Consider the following 21,056-nt stretch of genomic DNA (forward strand, 5'->3'; position numbering starts at 1 on the left):
CCTATGAACACTGACAGAGACTCTTACAGAGCCTCATTCACGGCTCAGTTCAAGGTCAGGTTGGATGGGGCACTGAGCAACCTGATCTAGGTAGTTGAAGATGTCCCTGGTCATTGCATGGGAGTTTGAGTAGGTGACCTTGAAAGGTTCCTTCCAACCCAAACTATTAACGATAGATGATGATAGATAGATAGATAGATAGATAGATAGATAGATAGATAGATAGATAGATAGATAGATAGATGATAGATAGATAGATAGATAGATAGATAGATGATAGATAGATAGATAGATAGATAGATAGATAGATAGATAGATAGATAGATAGATAGATAGACAGACAGATAACTCCCATCACTTTTCATTACGGTTCTGGGCTAAATCCTAAGATTGGCCACAGTTTAGTTTCTGTAAGTGGTGACTGGAAGTCTGTTTCAAACCAGATGGCCCTGAAACTTCTAACAGATGCATTAATGGTGATCTACTACAGTTAACTGTGTTACATTTAGTTAACTGTTAATTTTGAAGGCTTAGCAGTCACTCTTCCCCCTTGCACACCTCTGTTTTATCAGATTATTATTTTGTAGTGTCTGTGGAAGGCATGCAAACATAGGGCAACTATCTTAGGGATAATTTTACATGGTTTAAAGCAAAAGGATAACTGGTGTGCAGTGCTGCCTCACTCTGCTGAGTGTGATTTTTAAGGTGTAGGGAAATGTTTGTCTTTCAACAAACGGGGACAGAAGGAATGCGCAGAATAGTCAAAAACTGTTACATGCCATCAGTTGATGACATGGGCGCAGGCTTGATATGAAATTCTTGGCATTTCCGCAGTGCTCTGTTCTCTGTATAGGTAATCCCTGAAGAACACTTCATTGCTCAGGTGGTAAGACCAAAATCTGACTTGGCCAAAACAGAGATTACTGTGGCTGATAAAAGTCTGCATCTAAAGCTTCAGTGCTAGGATGAAGGGTGTGATTCATGGATTGGAAGAAAGCAGAAGGCTGTTTGCTTTTATGTCTCAAGCAGTTCAAAGCTTTGGTTACAGAGCCCTGTGACTCTATTCCCTTCTAGAAGCACTTACGACATGTTGATGGAGGCAATATCCTTTTTTCACTGTCAGATTTACAATTTCTATCATCCTGCTTCCTAAGGTGTGTGTTTTCAGAAACATTTCAGAAGTGTGGCATGGGTTCCTAATTGCCAATCTTGGCTGTAGAACTGCTTTTCCTTTTCACAGAGGAAATTAGGAAGTCTTCCAGCACTGGGCTGTCAGCTGCCAAATATAGCTAAATGTTTTAAGTTTGATGGTTTTCTGTTTTGGTTTTATTTGTTTGGGGTTTTTTCTTTTTTTTTTTTTTTTTCAGTTCTTTTGAGCCCTAAGGTTTCATAAAGCTTTCACCTTCTTAGACTTTCTCACTTATTGCAAAGTGAAACTGTGAAAAGTACAGCAAAAAACCCAACAGTTTCCTGAACTATTCCATTTAAATAAAGAAGTGATTGAAGCAAATGAGGTGGGATTTTTCCTCTTTTAAAACAGCCTGTTTGCTCCAGAAAGGAAAAAGATTGTAGTCAGACTCAGAATTTTGTATTTGGATCTTGTCTTAGAGATTATACAGACAACACTTCCTTTACAGGTAATCATACTGCTTGTCTCACATGAACTACATGGGCAAGACTTGAAAACTGTTATGTGGACTTTTTTCTTGGTTTAAGTCTTTCATGGTTTAAGTCTTTCAAATCTTTATGGCTACTGCTATGTTGAGCACTAGTTCTGCTCCAGAATGTATCCTAGGCTTGCTGTATCTACAGGCTGAGGAAACTGGCTAGACTCATAAAGGCAGGGTACAGGGTCTGTGTAGGTCAGTGTGCAGATGGGTCTTCTTCCCAGCATAGAAATAGGCTGATGGGCAAATGAACTAATGAATTAGGGCAGATTTCCAGGTATAAACACCATATAAACTCGAGTGCATTCTATAGAAATTAACTGGATCTTCATTTTCTGTAAAGAGCAGTAGGTTGTCTTAGACTTAAGCTCAGAATTTCTAGAATACTCTGTAACTATCTTCTTACTTTTAAACTCGTAGCAGTCTGATAGTTCAAACACAGACTTGAAATTTCCAGAAGGCTTTGCTGTCTTTCATTACCATTTGGCCTAAAATAATTGCAGAAGATTGGCTCAGCTTTGTGATATATTCTTGCTGTGCACAGTAAAGTACAGATAAATTCTATGCTATTTACCTTTAATAGTACCTCCTTGGAGATAAAGCACAGGGGAGCAGGTCAAAGAAGCAGCAGCTTCTGCCATGCCTCCTTACAGCTACTGGTTCTGGAAAGCCCTGGCAGCTCTGGGACTCAAACACAGAACATTAGCACAGAACATTAACCTTTCGTATACTGCTGGGGCAGACAGTGGACAAGCTGAAGTCCCCACAGTAAGAGCACTCTCCTGGCCCGAGGCAAATCTGGTAGGGTAATGGCAGCCAGCCTTATGCTCTTATACTTGTGCCTTTCACTCTTACCTTTTGTGAAGCCTGAAGTTGAAAACAAACACTAACAAAGCAGGGAAAGAAAAGGGAGCTTGTCCGTGAGCTGGAAGGCTCCAGGAGAGGCTTGGGAAGCTCTCAGACAAGATCTGCTTTCCTGGTACCTGCAGAAACACACTGGTGTTTCTTTGCTGGTCACTGCCTGAAACTGGAGGATTCAGGAATTTACCAGATCACCCTCAACAGTGCTCATCTATGGGACTTTCCTGTCCCTCAGTGGTCACTGACCTGTGTGGCAGACACTTTGCTGCAAATTGTATCACCAGAGTTATTTTACTAGCTTTTCTAATGATCCCCATAACCACTCTGTCGCCTTCCACACCAGAGTGGCAAAAGGTTTGCGGAGAATATGGAGAATGGGTGCAGAGAGAGGCTATGGCTCCAAATGGGGACCATTTGCTTGCACCCTGGGGACATCCCTGGACTATCGTTGAGCACAGCACCCCACAGCTAATTCCCTTTTTTTCTCCCTGATATTGTAAGCACCAACACCAGGCACCATGGGCCATGAGAAAGACATCTCAGGGGTAGGGCCTGGCATTTCCCATTGCTGAAGTACATGAAGTTCCTGTAAGCCCATTTCTCCAGCCTGCTCTGATCCCCCTGAATGCCAGCAGAGCCCTCTGTATCAGCCGCTCCTTTCCTTCCTGTCTTGTATCATCTGCAGAATTATGGAGGGTGTACTCTGCGTTACTTTTCAGACCATTAGTCATAGAAACATAGTGTCATCAAATGGTCTGGAGTAGCTAAAACCCCCTACCCTGCAATGGGCAGGGACATTTTTCACTGTATTACGTTGCTGAAAACCCAGTCCAACCTGAGTTTGAACACCTCCAACAATGAGACATCCATAACTTCCCTGGGCAACTTGTCCCAGTGCCTGACCACCCTTACTGTAAAACAACCTCATTCTTACATTCAACCTGTATCTACCCTTTTTCGGTTTAAAACAGTTGTTTCTCATCCTGTCAGTACAGGCCCTGGTAAAAAGCATCTCTGTGTTTTTATTATAAGCCCTCTTTATATACTGAAAGGCTGCTATAAGGTCTTCCCTACGCCTTCTTTTCTCCAAGCTGAACAACCTTAACTCTCTCAGCCTCTCTTCGTAGGAGACATGGTCTTCTGACCATTTTCATGGTTCTCATCTGGACTAACTTTGGTGCAGATGTTGAACTTTACTTCTTCAGCATGAGAGAAGGAGGAGGCCTCTGACAGTCCTTTTGCAGTAGGCCAAAATAGCTTAGCAGCTCACAGTTACTATAATGAAAACTTGAGCATCAGAAAAAGACATAGTATGTTGATAGACATCAGCACACATCAGTGGTGATGTCCAAAGGAAAGTGCAGGTGCATCATCTTCATCAATCCTACATCAATCTTTTAATCCAATGTTGTACCGAGGTCCTGTGTGATGAGTGGGATAGAGGGCAGGGTAATGCTAAGCCAGCGTACCAGCTCCTGCAAGTTTGTAAGCAGCCACTTTGAAGCTGGGTCTTCAAACAGCAGAATGAATTACAGATATAAACTAAATAGAAGGCAGCTGGACTGTTTAGGCCATCATTTTAACACTTCTGAGCAGGAGGATAAAAAGCCTGGTACACCACATGGAAATAAGTGAGACCCGCAATGACCATTAGAAAAGAGCAACAGCTGCTATGCTTAGTTATATGTAAAGCTGAGGAAGCTGCTTAAAAGGAGGAAGCTTCCAGAGGCATGGGACATTATAGATAAATTGATCATGTTATCAACATTCCTTCTCCCAGAAACTGCTCTTTGCTTTCACTTTAGAGTATCATGAAGTTATTTGCTTCAGCCTGGAATTTTAGCAGGGTCTCATGGGGTTCCCAAAGTCACTGAGGGAACACCTTATACCTCTTTCCAAATCCTAGGATGGACTCATCATAGACTTGATTTCCAGTGCTGGCAGGGAATTGTTGCCAGAAACAATTGCATGAAGCTCAGATTTTACACTGTAGACTTGAGGAAAAATTTGTTCGTCTTGCTCTGTACAAATTAATACAGTCAAATAAAAAATTCTGCTTTTACCCAAGGCCACTATTAATAACTCTAACCTTCTGTTGAGAGTCTGAAAATGGAATTAAGCTGAAGGTATCATCCACTAAATAGTGGGATGACGTTTGGCAGCTGGGGGTATTAATGCACTGCAGTTTCATAAATAGGTGTCTGGAGGTCACAACTTTGGCATTTCACTAGACTGTGAAGTTAACTATAGATGTGGTCCTTCATACCCTCATGTCAGAGGGCCTATCAAGTACTAGTGCAATCAGCATCAGTGGTTCTTTTACCATTCTTCTTCTCAGCCTGAAAAAGTAATAAATAATCCCATTATTTTATATATTTTTCATTTCTTTATTTCTAAAGGAAGTTTGTGGAATTCCAAAATTCCCTGTAATCCAAGAAAAGCTCTCACTTCCTGCTGCTCTTTGCAATACTGCAGTATGAAAAAGTATGAAGAAACAAGTCTGCAGATCTGGCTTGCAGCATTGTATACACACTTCTAGAGACTACCAGGGGGTGAAACTGGAGGCACAGACAGCTATTAAAATACTCCTCCTGAAGGTTAACAATCACCTGCTGCACCTCTGAGCAAGAATTTCCAGTTTCCACAAGAAGCTTCTTACTTGGTGTCTCAGGTGAAAAGCTCCCTTTTGACACAGTGCAACTGCCAGTCCTGTTTCTAAACTTAACAGAGGCCAGCAGCCCACTTCTGTCATAGCTCCCTGGAGCAGTGAAGGACTGTGCAACATCAGGAATTTCATAACCCCTGTTGAATGTGTGGGCCCTGATATGCTGTAAGAAAATGCAACAGGACATGCTTTTCTTCTATTTTCATACCCCTGGAAAGCATTTTTTCAACCGATGATGCATAGCACTGCAGCCCCCTCTATTGCAGTATGAATGTGGTTTTGTCTACCATGCAGTCAGCAGCCACTGGATAAGCCGATTTCTTAATGCCGCATACAGCATATGCTGCCATCAGCCTTTCAAGACGTGGGAGGGATACAAATCTGTTTTAAAAGTCCAGCATGTTCCAATCTAAATGCATCTGGTAATCTCTTAGATTTCGGGCCATGTTTCCTGCAGGGTTACAAGTATCTGGGGTTACTGTTTGGTGTTAATACCGTAAGCCAGTAGAGGGCCCCTTGGCATTTAATTTTAACTTTTAAATAGATACTTTTCCGTTCTGAAATTCAAAGTTATAAAGCATACTGTTAGCAAACACAGAAATTCCTATAATGGACATTGTGCAAAGCTAATTGTGGAAACCTGCTTTTTCAGTATCACTGAACCCTGAACAGTAAAACTTAGAAAAACTCCAAACACCCCAAAAGCCCAAGCTGTGGAAATTGCCAAAGCTCACCTTACCTACTTTCATGTTTCATATTTTCAAAATTTAGATGTTTTTTCATGTGGATCTTCAGAATGGGTTAATAAAGCACACATAAGGATTGAATAGTAAGACAGCTTTTTAGCACCCACATACCCACATCACCCATCTGTCCTGAATAAAATTATTTTTGGCTGTCACCTAGCTGCAGATCCCTCCAGCACAAAGCTTTATAATATCTATCATGCACACACATACTTAGATGTAGCGCTTAGATGTAGCTTTTGCAGATGCTCACCTTCAGAAAACATAAAATAATAAAAAAAATCAGAATACCTTCTGAAATTGTTCATTCAAGCATAAACTATTCATCATGAAGAACATCTGTCAGCCTTTAGCTGGGAGGAGAGGTACGCTTACTTTGGGCCAAACTGTCTCAAGGAATATATTAGAATATGAATGTTTTGACAGTTCATAGCAGCTTTCATCTGAAGTTCCTCAAATACTTTATGTATATTAATTGAGGTTCCTTCTTGTAGCAAAATTGTTTTTTATTGTACACCGTTTACATTTGGGCCCTTGAGGCATACATGATTACATACTTTCCAAAGCGTGTCCTGCAGTAGCTAAGTAAGTGCCTGATTGCTCTTCACTGTAAAATGACAGTAATTTCAAATGTGTTTTATTTTGTTTCTCTAAAAATGTATTAGGAGTAAGAGGAGGTGTGGGAGCTAATAATATCTAAGGTCTTAATCTGTAACTTGACTGTAAGAGGTAAGTGCAAGAAGAATGATCAAAAAGTGTTTTCAGGAGTAAAGATGGGTTCTCCAGAGATAAAAGTTACTCATATTGGTAAATAGCTAAGCTGAAAGTGCCTGTTAAAAAGTGCTGAAACAAGTACTATTCATGTGTAATCTTAAAACCACCCTCAAAAACATAAAAGAGTATCAACCTTATGCATTACATGCAAAAGAAGACATTGTGTGGGACAAGAGGATAATAACCTGAGGCATTATGCACTTGGTACAGACAAGGCAGAGAAGACTCAGCATATCAAAGCTACAGGAGCAGTGATGGCACATCACTGCCATGTGTGCCCTGCATGGTACCACCACAGAGCTGAGCTAATGTTATCAGCAATGCCAGTGCTTTGTAAAATGTGCTTTTGACCAAAAGCCAACAGAGACACTTTTTCCTGAGACTTTCATCATGCTTGCTATTGTTTTGATCCTTTAAAATGAGTTTAAAAGAAAACTAAAGTCTCGGACAAACAGAAACAAGGGTGTGTGTGTGAGTGTGTGTGTGTGTTATCTCACTGGAATAGAAAAATAAGCAAGGAACACCAGGGTGGGGATAGAGCTCCATAGATGATAAAGCTTCTGGTTACACCTGTACAGTGCTATTGCTGTAAAGGCTGACACGCTGTACTGCAGGCATGACAGTGTCAGCACATTACTTTGCAAGCACCTTGAATGTGCAAAGTAGAAACGTTTTGTTGTTGAGCTCTGGAAAATCCCTTCTAGTAACCAATTATTGCTGTCTTTATTTGTGGGTCCTTTCAAAGGATCATTACGGACAGCAGCTGCTTCAGCTAGTACTTTGTTCCTGAAGACCTAGGGAAGCTCTTTAAAGTTAAACCCATCAGGGTTACAAAACAGAGATTTTCCAAGGACTAGGCAGTCCTAACGTCAATTTATTTGGATATTCTGTGTTGTGACAGTTTTCCAAAACTTACAGACAATGCAGTCAGCAAAATATGATAAAAGCAAAAAATTTTCATAGGCTGTTTAAGCTTTCATTCCTTCCCAAATGTTTAATTTGGTACTTTTGTCTCCAAAATATTTTTTATTTGCTGCTAAAGTATCGCAACTTTTGCCCTGATTATAAGTAAGTTACTAAGTATAATTACCCATGGCTGACAGACAAGGAAGCAGGCAAGAACTGAGGGGGATGATCAACAAGTGGCAGGAGAAGAGCACCTGAAACTGCTGGAAAGGCCTAGTGTAATATCATTGTGTATTGGTTTCAGACAGCATAATAGAGTTTGGGAAACCTGGTACATGGACATCTGGCACCACGCAGAAGCAGAGGACCCCAGATGGAATGAATAAAATGTTTCCCACTAAGCCCTTATGAAGACACCACCATGGAGCAGCTGGAGAGTGTTGCTTTTTCTGCAGTTTCAATTTTCTGTCACAGAATCAGTGTGAAAATACTCCATATTACTATGTATTTTAGTTGATTGAATCCACAGAAACTAGGAGGAAACAGTTAGTGACTTCCTGCTCCATTTAGATGTACACAAGTCTATGGGACTGCATGGGTTACATCCAGGAGTGCTGAAGCAGCTGGCAGAGGACCTTGCTAAGCCACTCTCCATCATTTTATCAGCAGTCCTGGTCTAGTGGGCAGGTCCCAGAGAATTGGAAGGTAGCCAATGTGATGGTTAACTACAAAAAGGGCACGAAGGAAGACCCTGAGAACTTCAGGCCTGTCAGCCTGACCCCAGTGCCAGGGAAGGCCATAGAGCGGATGATCCTAAGTGACATCATAAGGCATGTGCGGGACAACAGAGAGATCAGGCCCAGCCAGCATGGGATCCTAAAGGGCAGGTCCTGATTAACCAAACTGGTCTCCTTCTACAATAAGCTGATCTGCCCGGCTGATGATGTGGACATTGTCTATCTGGGCTTAAGTAAAGCCTTTGACACCATCTCCCACAGTGCTCTCCTGGAGAAACTGGGGTCTCATGGCCTGGGTAGGATAATTCATCACTGGATTGAAAACTGGCTGGATGGCAGAGCCCAAAGAGTGGTGGCAAATGGGTCACATCTAGTTGGTGACTGGTCACTAATGCTGTCCCTCGGGGCTTGGTATTAGGGCCAGTTCTGATTACTATCTTCACTGATTATCTGGATGAGGAGATTGAGTGCACCCTCATTTGTGGATAACACCAATTTGGCTGGGAGTGTTGCTCTGGTGGAGAGTAGGAAGGCTCTGCAGAGGGATCTGGACAGGCTGGATCAATGGGCTGTGGCCAATGGTATGAGATTCAACAAGGCAAAGTGACAGGTCCCGCACTTGGGCCACAACAACCCTATGCAACACTACAGGTTTAGGGAAGGGTGGCTGGAAAGCTGCCCAGTGGAAAATGACCTGGGGATGTTGGTCAGCCAACTTGTGCCCAGGCAGCCAACAAGGCCAATGGCATCCTGGCTTTTACCAAAAATAGCATAACTAGCAGAGCCAGAGAAGTGATCATCCCCCCGTACTGTGTTAACTCTGTGTGTGTCTGTGTGCACACACGCATATGTGTGCATATGTGTACAGTCATTACCTAACGCAGCCTGTCCCACATTTTTGGCCACTTAATAAAGTCAGCTCATGCATGTCATGTTACTTGGTGTTCCTTTTCGCACATGACATTATATTATTAGCAAAGAATAGAAGTTACCTTGCTTCAAAGTATTTTCTCCCTCATTGCAAGGGACTACAGCTTACTCTTTCTTTTAAAATGGATTCTGTAAGTATCTCAGCACAGGAGACTCTTTTGTTTGGTTTTGGTAAGCTCTTGCTTTTTAGCCAATATGAAGAGTAAAGAGCTTTAATGTTCTGCACTCCAATACACTCTGAAGTAAAATGACTGCTATCTTCTCTCAGTTATACATTTCATATGTCATGTTTTACACAGGTTTCAGTAAAAAAGAAAGTATGTGAAACCTTAAAAATATAGTGAAATTTCTTGTTTTAGAAAACAGTAGTTTAAACTTTCATACTCTTCAGGTATTGTATTCTGAGTTGGTAATTTAAAAAAAATGTCTCTGGAAACAATTTGTAATTAAAAAGTCATGACATTTTTTTCTGATAAAAACAATATTTGGCAAACAATTTTTAATTAGCTTTTGAGTATCTCTATAATTCAGAGATGTCACCTAGCTACAAGAAGACTTCTTTGGCGAAGATTAAGATATACTGGGTGTTATGGTATCTACAGCTGTTTTGATATGCAAAATTGGTGGACAACTTGCACCATGTCTTTGCCGCTATACTCGATTTCCAGTCTACAGACCTGAGGCAACAGCCTCTTTTTTTTTTTTTCATGTTTATATAGAGGATAAGTTTTGTTTATGTAGAGGATGCACACCTAGTTGTTGAGGAGTTTGTCCCAAAGGAGGCAATTTTGATGATGATAATGCAACTTCTGAATCTCTATTATCAAGTCTATTCTTTGTACATTCTTTTTTCCTGTCAATAGATCTCTCCCGCATATTCACTGTGAACACCAAGGATCTGCTCATGTTCCAGATGTGCCTGAAAATAGCTACACCTTTTCACCTCTTTTGGCTACATATCAGAATAGCCTCTGTAACTTGTTTGCGTTTGGCCTCATATACTGAACATGGTGCAAACTTCATGGAGCTTTTATTTTTGTGGTAGATGTTCAGACACCTGGGATCCAGCTAAACAGCAAAATGAGAAGAATCTTGGTGAGGAAGAAGGAAACACTATTTGTGTTTGGAAATATTCAACAAGTTGCTTGACATTTTTAATTTCTACTCAGAAAACACCTATTACGGAGTTTTATTTACTTGATCATTAAGACACTGAATGTCATGTTTCTAAGAATTTCAAAAGGGGCTCGTGAAAAGGTAAATTTGAGCCATAAAGATTGGAGGTAGGGAGCCAGTGGTAGGAGTTCAGGAGGAAGAAATTCAGGAGGAAGCTCATATTCTCTGCCTCCATGCCTCCACTGGCAACAGGCAAATACTCACCAAAGAGGGAGTTTGGCTGGCAGCAATGATCCAGGGCAGAGCCTGTGTCACATGTGACCGTGTGGACAATCTGCTCACCCTAGGGGCAGACCTAAAAGAAGTAGTAGGAATCATCTAGCCAATGATTTTTATTATCATTAATATCGAGAGACAATAAGCAAGCAGTACTGGGTGTGCCGGGGAGTCTTCGCTCCGCCCAAGACGCACAAGGGGAACTTCTGGGAATAGTCTCTTATACTTTTTGGTTTCACGGGCTTCTTGGGTTTCAGCCAATCCTGTTGTCTTCTTTTCCCGGGCTTCTTCGGTTTCAGCCAGTCCTGTTGTTTTCTTTTCCCGGGCTTCTTCAGCCAATCCTGTTGTCTTCTTTTCCCGGGCTTCTCCACCTGTTGCTGGGGTCTTGTCTCCGGGTGAAGAAATACTATGTCTGTCACAAGTCTGACCACCATCTTAGCCCCCATAAATTCCACTCCTTATGTGTTTATTTGTTCAGCGCACAGATTTCACAACGTTCTGTAACAGGACATGTCTCTAAGTTACCTACCCCCCTGTTTTCTAAGAACATTCATGCAGTTTAAACAATGAACAAAACATTCCTTTGCACAATATTGCGGTTGACCCAGGGGAATTATTCCCTTGTTTCTTCTTCCTCCTCACTGTGGTATTGACAGGGACACTTAGCATACCCTTTGCACATAGCACAATGATCACAAGGGATTCCATCTCCACACAAAGTGCAATGATCACTAGGACCCCTGAGTTGCTGACACGATGTAACTCACATGTACAACCTCAGCAATATGAGGCTCAGGAACTGAAAGGCCAGTCAGTGGATGGTCGGAAGTCCATCTGCTGCAGAAGTGGTGGCAGGGTCAGAAAAGCATAATCCCCATATTACGATCACCTCTGTGAGGCAGAAAAGATGGGTTGTAGTTGTAGGTGATTCTCTTCTGAGGGGAACAGCGCGGCCACTATGCTAGGCAGACCCCTCTCATGCAGAAGTCTGCTGCCTCCCTGGGGCCCAGGTTAAGGACATTGTCAGGAAACTGCCAGCCTGGTATGGCCCTCGGGCTGCTGCCTGTTAGTGGTCTTCTATGGGGGTGGTGATTACGCTGCGACCCGTAGTCCCAAGTGTGATCAAAAGGGACAGTGGGTAAGGGGGATCTGGGATACAAGTTATTTTATCCTCTCCAGCTGTGGGCAGTGACATTAGATGGACTAGGTGGACTCGGTCCTTTGGTACATGGCTCCATGGCTGGTGACACCTCCACAGTTTGGAGTATTTTGATAATGGGATGGCTTACATGGCACCAGGTTTACTGGTGTCGGATGGGATTCACCCCTCTCAAAGTGGGAAGAGTGTCTTTGCTCATTAAACTACACATGATAAGGGAGGGAGGTGAATACTAAGCTTTCCCATGACAAGCTGTGCGACAAACAGTTGGCTTGTGGAAAGGTGAATTTGAGCCATAAAGATTGGAGGTAGGGAGCCAGTGGTAAGAGTTCAGGAGGAAGACAGTGTCCAGAATCTTGACTCCGATTTACTGGCTGCATCAAATTCTCTGCTAGAGCCTGCATTACAGTATATGATGTCTGATGATTCAAACTTTCTTTATTGTCTGTCCCTTTGAAATACTTTTAAGTTTTCCTATATATTCTGTGCATCTTAAAATCAGAATTATTATTCAGCTGCATTCCAGACTTCATGGAATTTTTATGATCTAATCTTCTTTTAAGGTAAAACCAATGTTTTTTTTTTATTTCAATGATTCTAGCACTGTTCACTGCTGCAAAGTACTGAGCATTGTCTTTCTATTCTGCCCATTTATTTCATAACTAATGAGGTGGATTTGTACTCAGATTTGATGACGCTCCCTTTGTGTACTCTCTGCATACCTTAATAACACTTGTTAATCAAATAGCAATAATACCAGTCCTGGTAAAAGACCTGCTGACTGTGTGATAGTTACTACAGCATTTTCTGTCATTGCTCTAAGCACAAGATTGCTGTGCTGTGACTAAAATTATTTTGGTGGCACCAAAACCACGGAATCTGTTACAGTGTGCACCAATTCAGTCATTTAGAAAATAACACTGAATTTATACTGAAATAGTGGACATCATAGAAGGCAGCTAGGTTGGTCACACACAACATGCCCCTGGTGAAACCATGCTAGCTGTCTCAAATCACCTCCCTGTCCTGCATACGCAAAGACTATTTTGGAGGCCAGTAATTAGCAGTGTACCCCAGAAGTCAATACTGGGTCCAGTGCTGTTTTAACATCTTCAGGAATGGTCTGGATGGAGGGGTGAGTGTACCCTCAGTAACGGCACACAAAACTGAGAAGAGTGGCAGATACACCAGCAGGTGCCATCCAGATGGATCTCAACAGGCTGGAGAAATGAGCTGACAGGAACATCATGAAGTTCAACAGTAAGAACTGCACAATGCTGTACCTGAGCAGGAAAAGCCCCGGGCACCAATATATCCTAGAAAGCAGCTTGGCAGGACTTGGGGGTCTCGGTGGACATCAGCTTGACCACGAGCCAGCAATGCGCCCTTGCCATAAAGAAAATAAATGATACCCTGGGCTGCATTAAACAAAGGATTTTGAGCAGGCCGAGAGAGGTGACCCTTCACTTCTACTCAGCACTGATAAAGCTACATGTGGAGTCCTGTGCCCAGTTCTGGGCTCCTCAATACAAGAGATGCATGGATGAACCGGAGAGAGTTCAACGAGGACCACAAAAACGAGGAGGGGACTGGATCATCTCTCCTACAAAGAAAGTATGAGAGAGACTAGAAAAAACCAGGTGGCTCGCGAGGATCTTAATAAAGTGTATAAATGTCCAAATGGACGGTGTAAAGAGGACAAAGCCAGGCTCTTCTCAGTGGTGCCCAGTGACGGGACCAGAGACAATGAGCACAGACTGAAGCACAGGAGGTGCCCTCTAAAATGTCAGGAAACTATTTTATTGCGAGAGTGACTGAGCCCTGGCACAGGCACAGGCTGCACAGAGAGGTTGCGAATTGTTCAACTTTGGAGTTATTCAAAAGCTGTCTGGATACAGTCCTGAGCAAATGATTCTGTATGACCATGCTTGAGCAGAGGCACTGGACCAGGTGTCCTGCAGAAGGGACTTCCAACCTTAGTCAATCTGATTCTCAGCTTACTGCCATCCTCTTGCAGCAGACAGCTGACCAGATGCTTTTCTTCCCAGCATTCCTGACAGAGTCTTCCATGGAAAATGAAGCATGTACCAATGAAGTCTCATATCCTTACCAACAAAGGACAGAGGCAGTGGAATTCTCACAAAAAAAAAAAAAAAAATCCCCTATCCTGAAGTATGAATTAGCTGTATGACAATGTAACTGTCCACCTGAGCTTGCCTAGTCCCACATTAAATTCAAAGGCAAATGAGGAAAGCGACATGGACGGAGAGCTAAGTACCCAAGCTTTTCCCACAGAGCTGTACCCACTGGAGTCAGGAGAAGATTCCATTGGTTTTCAGGCCTCCTAGACTTAGCAGAGTAGCGGGAACGATGGTGGGAGTGTTGGACTTAGGCTTCAGAGTTTACATCAGTCTGAGAGTAATGGGTGTAGGTCCGCAGCCTTGCAGACTTGCTGCTGAAAACGTGGAGCTGAACTGGGCGAATCTCTCCACGACAAAGACAGATATTTGCATGTGTAGTAGTCAGATAGAAGCTGACTGTGTTTTGTTGTTTCAAGATGGGGAAATGGCGGCTTTCTTAAAGTCGAGCAGAAGACAGAAAGCGAGGGCTGTTCCTGGGAGCATGCATGGGCATGGGGAAGCTGAGCCAACATCCTCCCCTTCACGGCAGTAAGGCTGCTCAGGCCCCATCACCTCATGCAGACTTGGCTGCACCCTGTGCGGGGCCCCACTGGACCCCGTCCCCAGAGTCAAGGTGCTGTGTGAATGGAATGGGCCCGTGCTTTGATGATCATGACCCACAAAAGATTTTGTCAAGGAACTAGGCAAGAAAAGGCAATGGGAATGTTGTCTCCTTTTGGTCACTTAAGAAACATTCCTGTGGTGGAGAGAAAGTGAAAAGCTTGAGGAAGGCCTTGGCCTGCGAAAGGCAGTGGTTGGCAGCTGTGAGAAGGCCACTGACATTGCTGTGCCCCAGACTAACGGCCAATCACTCTCCTCCTTTCTCCATTTTCCTCTTTAATTCTTACTGAAGTGAGTTCCTCACATCTGAAATCTGGCTGATGGCACTGGTTCCATCCACCTTCCCGTGCACCTGCACTCGATAAATACAGGTGTACCCTGGTTTTCCCCAGTTGCTCTGTACGACAAGCTTCAAGAAATGGAAGTCTCTCATCTCATCCTGCAAAGAACCCAGGGTCACTCCTGGGGTGTTGGGAGCGAAAGCAGGCTCCGCCCGTCTTCCTCTGCCAGCCAGGTCTGGCTCCAGGACCAGCTCCTGCACTGGCTAAGGTGGCAGCTTCTCCCTTCTTCCCCTCTCCCACCCTCGCACCAAAGGACCCCTGCTCCCCTGCAGATCAGAAGCCAGGCCTCAGAGAGCAAGGCAGGTGGCTCTGGAAACCTGAGGCTTGATGGCCCAGAAAATGGGTCCTGGGGAAAATCCTGCTGCACTGTACCTGCAAAGGGAAGGTCTGGATAACCTCTTCCTGTGCAGTGTAGGTGAATGTCCCAAGCGGAGTTTCATCTTTGCCTCCTTCATTCAGTCCCTTGGAGATAAAGCACATGGGAGCAGTTCAGGCTCAACACAGCCACAAGGAAACGCTCATGCCAGATCTGGGAATGTGGTTTCCCTCCAGCTCCTGCAGCTCCAGCACAGTCTGATGCAGGATGCAGTAGGACTGAGTCTCCCCGTCGCGTGTTACTCAAGAGCCTAGAGGTGCTGGGCAGTCATGGCAGTCAGGTGAAGTTCCCAATGACTAGAGAAAGGGAAATATAACCCCCATTTTCAAGAAGGGGAAAATGGATGACCCTGGGAATTACAGACCAGTCAGTCTCACCTCTGTGCCTGGCAAAATCTTGGAGCAGATTCTCCGGGATGGCATGCTAAGGCACATGAAAATCAACAAGGTGCTTGGTGACAGCCAGCATGGCTTCACTAAGGGGAAATCCTGCCTGACCAATTTGGTGGCCTTCTATGATGGGGCTACAGAACTGATGGACAGGGCTAGAGCAGTTGATGTCATCTACCTGGACTTGTGTAAAGCGTTTGACACTGTCCACGTGACATCCTTGTCTCTAAATTGGAGAGACATCAATTTGATGGATGGACCACAGGGTGGATAAAGACCTGGCTGGATGGCCGCACACAAAGAGTTGTGGTCAATGGCTCAATGTCTGGCTGGAGACCAGTAACGAGTGGTGTCCCTGAGGGATCGGTGTTGGGACCGGTCTTGTTTAATATCTTTGTCACTGACATGGACAGTGGGATTGAGTGCGCCCTCAGCAAGTTTGCCGATGACACCAAGCTGTGGTTTGGTTGATACCCTGGAGGGAAGGAATGCCATCCAGAGGGACCTCGACATGCTTGTGAGGTGGGCTGATGCCAACCTCATGAAGTTTAACCATGCCAAGTGCAAGGTCCTACACCTGGGTCGGAGCAATCCCAGGCGCAGCTACAGGTTGGGCAGAGAAGAGATTCAGAGCAGCCCTGCGGAGAAGGACTTGGGGGTGTTGGTCGATGAGAAAATGAACATGGGCCGGCAGTGTGCGCTTGCAGCCCAGAAAGCCAACCCTAACCTGGGCTGCATCAAAAGGAGCGTGACCAGCAGGTCGAAGGAGGTGATCCTGCCCCTCTACTCTGCTCTTGTGAGACCTCACCTGGAGGTGCAGTTCTGGTGTCCTCAACATAAAAAGGACATGGAACTGTTGGAACAAGTCCAGAGGAGGGCCATGAGGATGATCAGGGGACTGGAGCACCTCCCGTGTGAAGACAGGCTGAGGAAGTTGGGGCTGTTCAGCCTGGAGAAAGAAGGCTGCATGGAGACCTCATAGCAGCCTTCCAGTATCTGAAGGGGGCCTATAGGGATGCTGGAGAGGGACTCTTCATTAGAGACTGTAGTGATAGGACAAGGGGTAATGGGTTAAAACTTAAAGAGGGGAAGTTTAGGTTGAATATAAGAAGGAAATTCTTTCCTGTTAGGGTGGTGAGGCAGTGGAATAGGTTGCCCAGGGAGGTTGTGAATGCTCCATCCCTGGCAGTGTTCAAGACCAGGCTGGACGAGGCCTTGGGTGATCTGACTTAGCGTAAGGTGTCCCTGCCCATGGCAGGGGGGTTGGAACTAGATGATCTTAAGGTCCTTTCCAACCCTAACTGTTCTATGATTCTATGAAAATGCACTGAGCAGGACGTGGGGTGACACCATTCCACATGTCCCTTGAAATGTCCCGTCAGAGGATGGCAGTGCTTGGGAGCACCAGAATCTCAGCAGATGCGCAGAGACCAGCAAGTCCCTGTTACAGCTTTCCCACACAGCCGGGTCGCAGCCCCCCAGGGCTCAGCAGACTCACATAGACTATGAAATTTCGCGGGGCACTGCTGATAGTCCTCAGCGGAGAGTCTGTCTTTAAGGTGTGCTGTACGGTGATGGCCGTTGGTCGTACTTTTGCAGGCAACTGGATTAGCACCTCACTCTCAGACCCTTGGAAAGGCCAGCAGTATCCCGGGGAAGAATCAGGCTGAAAGCAGAGGACAAGAGAATGAAAGTGAGAGTGTGATGTGGCCCACTGCTCTCCTGTGCAGCCAGAACCATAGGCGGCACTGCACCTGTGGGAAAACCTCAAAACGAATGGCATTTGTCCACTTCCCCATAAATGGGAAGTGAATGGAAGTGCCCACTCATCTTCCTAACCGGGCAAAAAGGAAAACAGCTTGTCAGCGGGAAACATCTGATACCTGCACCTGAGTCAGGCCTTTAAAGAAACCTGTCTTTTCGCACAGCAGCTCTGAAGCCTCTCCCCACCCTTCACTGTCCAGTCAGGAGAGGGACAGTCAAGCTGTGGCAGGGAAATGGGGAAATACACAGACATGACCTGGGACGGTGAGCAGGAAGCTCAGCTCAGCACAGCCACTTCTGCGGCCAGCTGCTGTTTTGGAGGGATCCAAGCCCTCTGTGAGACCTCAGGTGTCAGGCACCGGACCCATGCCATGCCCTTGAGCAACACCACTGGCCTGAGGGGAGATAGCCCAGGGCTTGCAACCGACTCTGTAAGAGGCAAGAGAAGCAGCACTGACAGTTTCTGCTACTCTACCTGCACAAAGGTATCCAGAATGGGTGGAATACACAGGAACCAAAACATCCTGCAGAGCCATGCAGAGCTGCTGGATGATCTCTGCAGGTTGATGGCAGCCCCTGGAGGGAGAAGAAAGGAGAGTGCAGGAGGCTCCATGCTCTGAGGACCTGGTGGCTGCAGGCTATTTCTAAGGATGTCTGCCAGCCTCCATATGCAGCACCACACCTTTGTGGGTGCCCCAGGAAAACAAGGTAATCCCCATGCCCGGCGACAGCATTTCTCTCTCAGACACACAACAGGAGGTCTGTGAGTGCTGGGAGACAGCAAACCCCAGGAGACCTGCTCGGTCACAGTCACGCTCTTGCATCCCGTGGTTTTGTTCCGTGTCCCTGTGCCTCAGAGAACCGAGGCTGCCACACAGCCTCCTTTTGGGAGCGCTAAGCAGGAGCTCAGTGCGATGACAGCCCTGCCTTCCTGGGGTCATCCGTACTTGTGCTTTTCACAGCCCAGCCAGACATCTGTGTGATTGCAGACATCCCTTCTCTCAGTTGCTGAGCTTCCTGGGGAAAACACAAACAACCACGTCACAAGCTGGCCAGAAGGGTCTTTACGGTGGAGAAGCACAACCAGCATCCCCCGGCAACGGATGGGGTGTGTGGGCTGAGCAAGAAAAGCCCAGCAGCTGCCCAGGGAGGGCCCGGCCCTCTTTCCCAAAGTGCAGGATCACCTTCTTCACAGTGTTGATCTCTGCAGCCAGGCTTGCCAGTTCATCTCTCAGATGTTGCATGTTGTCCATTTTTTTCCGCGCCAGAGCAAGCATATTTCTGCAGTCAGCGGGAAAGCAGATCTTGTCAGAGAGTTGCCCAGCCCCTCCCAAAGCCTCCAAGCTTGGGAGGAAGAGAGGCAGCAAAGCTCCAGCCTTTTTTTTTCACTTTCCCTGGCTTGTGAATACTTCCTTCCCCTCCAGGTTTAGCAAAAGGCCCAGGCAGGAGCACAAGATACACGCTCTGGGCACTGTGAAAGTGAATGAAAATAGCAGGAGCTCATCTGCCGCTACCCCATGAAACGTGTTGCATGCAGGTCAGGAGAGAGGGGAGGACTCTTACCGAAAGGAATACAGGTCAGCTGCAGGCTCCCCCAGCAGTACCTGAAAGGAAAAGGCTCTCCTGAGTCCCCAGAACTGCCAGGGCTTTCCAGAGTCATGGCAGAAGCTGCGGCTGATTCTCTATGTCACTGCCTGGAACTGGAGGGACTGGGCTATTTACCCATGCACCCACCTCCACCAGTGCTCCTCTGTGGGACTTTACGGTCCCACAGCTGCAGTCACTGACCTGTGGCAGACCTGCTGTCTGCAGCATCCACATCACCGTCGAGGTCCCACAGAAGGCACCAGCTGTAATTCACATCACCAAAAGAGGTATTATATCAGGGTTTCTAATGATCCCTGTAGTCACATGGTCCCCTCCCACAGCAGGATGGCAAGAGGCTGGCTGAGGACATAGGGATGCAGAGAAGGGTTGGTACTACAAGTGGAGACCCTCTCCCCATGCCGGAGGGCTCTGCACACTCCTAGCTTCCAGGTGTGCTTGGAGCCCCACAGCTACAGACCGTATCTCCTCCCATCTGTGGTGAGCATCATAGGCTCTGCACCTGTTTCAGCTGTTGGCTCTGGGGCTGGTTGCATCATGGACATCTCAGAAGCTCCCTGAGCTTCAGACATGGAGGGGTTGGAAGGGCCCCACCAGCACCTCTCTCTCACTCTGAAGCTCGCATTCTCTGCCTCCATGCCTCCACTGGCAACAGGCAAATACTCACCAAAAGCCGCTAGGATCATCAAGAAGAGGACTGTGAAGAGCCTCTTCTTTGTCAAGGGGATGAGCCCTTTCCTGGAAAAGAGGGAGTTTGGCTGGCAGCAATGATCCAGGGCAGAGCCCTGCACATGGGGGATTTTCTCTTACAAGCTGAGGAGCAGTAATCTTGAAGTAGCCAGAAAGCTCCTGGCGGGGAGCACAACCAGCCCCACTTTCCTCCACCAGCCTCCCTATGCTCGCCCTGAGCCCTCCACGCTCCGTGTCCCTGTGTTGTTACTGAGCAGGCGCTGTACTCACATGGTGGCGATCCCTGAGCAAAGGCACCTCTGCAGGAAGACCATGGCCGTTACCACACTGCAGAGCAACCCTGGGCAAAGAAATCAGAGAAAAGCCTCAGGATCCTCCTTGAGTACATGCCAGATAGCTGCAGGCAGGTGGGTGCTGTTCCCACGCAGTCCCTCTCCAGGGGTGAGGCAAGGGCTGTGGCTGTGGCCTCCAGAGGGGAAGCTGAGAGTGTGGAGTGGAAGGCCGGGCAGGATCCCCTTGCAGTCAGGGTACGTATGCCGTACCTGGGGAGGGAGGGTGGCACGAGTCCTGGGGTGCCCCCTAGGAACTACAGTATCCCAGCTCCTTCATCGTCACATAGCCACAGTGAGCCCAGGCAGGAGGATGGTGCTGGTTCTGCAGCGCTGTTGGGCCTGGCCAAGTCGGGCAGGCTTGGTGCAAACATGGGGTGAAAGGCAGCGCTGAACTCACCCTCACTTTCTGCAGCAGGGCAGTGGGCAGACCTTTGCCCTTGGGTGCTCCGAGCCTTCGAACAACTTTGCCTGCTGCGGCTAGCTGTTCTCCCTGGCCAGGCAGCCGCCCGTGCTCGTGGACGAGCCTTCCTCTGCACCATCCTGGTGAGAAATTACGCCTTCTTCAAGCTGCAAGGGTTTGTCTGTGTGGGCAGATGAGCTCCTGAAGACGGCCAAGAGACCGCCTTGCCAGTGGCACTCAGCCTGCAGAACGCTGTGAGTTCCATCTGGGCCCACAGTGCCCAACCTCACAGACTCTCCCCCTGCGTGGTGTGACGTCATAGTGTGGCGTTAGATGAAGCAGTAGGGTGGGTGCAGGGTCCGGGGTGTGTGGAGAAAGACTCCACAGCTCACTTGGTGGTGTGTTTTGCATATCCTACACCTTCCTGGGGCAAGATGTACCCTAGAGGTGAGCAGTGGGTCCAGTGTTGTGGAACAGGATTCCTGCCCCTCCTAGAGAACTGCGCCCAGGTCTCCACTCCGCAGTACAGGAAGGATGCAGAGCTACTGGAAAGAGTTCAACAACGAGCCAGTAAGATGGCA

The 21,056-nt window shown here is 46.4% G+C and overlaps 1 protein-coding gene across 2 annotated transcripts; it reads right to left on the reverse strand.

Annotated features, from left to right (window-relative positions):
* Nucleotides 1–14,800: 14,800 nt before the first annotated feature.
* Nucleotides 14,801–19,238, reverse strand: LOC130597600 (SUN domain-containing protein 5-like). 2 transcript variants are annotated; one of them, XM_057406304.1, is made up of 6 exons: nucleotides 18,633–19,238; nucleotides 18,396–18,465; nucleotides 17,924–18,024; nucleotides 17,183–17,350; nucleotides 15,292–15,381; nucleotides 14,801–15,017 (listed from the first exon to the last, which is right to left on the reverse strand). In XM_057406304.1, exons 1-6 carry the CDS (start codon nucleotides 18,723–18,725, stop codon nucleotides 14,862–14,864), a joined length of 678 nt encoding a protein of 225 aa, XP_057262287.1. In that variant the 5' UTR covers nucleotides 18,726–19,238; the 3' UTR covers nucleotides 14,801–14,861. The 2 variants fall into 2 exon arrangements, with proteins under 2 accessions (XP_057262287.1, XP_057262288.1); XM_057406305.1 differs by lacking the exons at nucleotides 18,396–18,465; nucleotides 18,633–19,238 and adding an exon at nucleotides 18,131–18,204.
* Between the last annotated feature and the right edge of the window lie 1,818 nt (nucleotides 19,239–21,056).

The sequence above is a fragment of the Pezoporus wallicus genome, unplaced genomic scaffold (assembly GCF_028554395.1).
Source record: "Pezoporus wallicus isolate ANWC-B61680 ecotype Strahan unplaced genomic scaffold, APGP_CSIRO_Pwel_v1 contig_2132, whole genome shotgun sequence".
NCBI classification, from domain to species: domain Eukaryota; kingdom Metazoa; phylum Chordata; class Aves; order Psittaciformes; family Psittacidae; genus Pezoporus; species Pezoporus wallicus.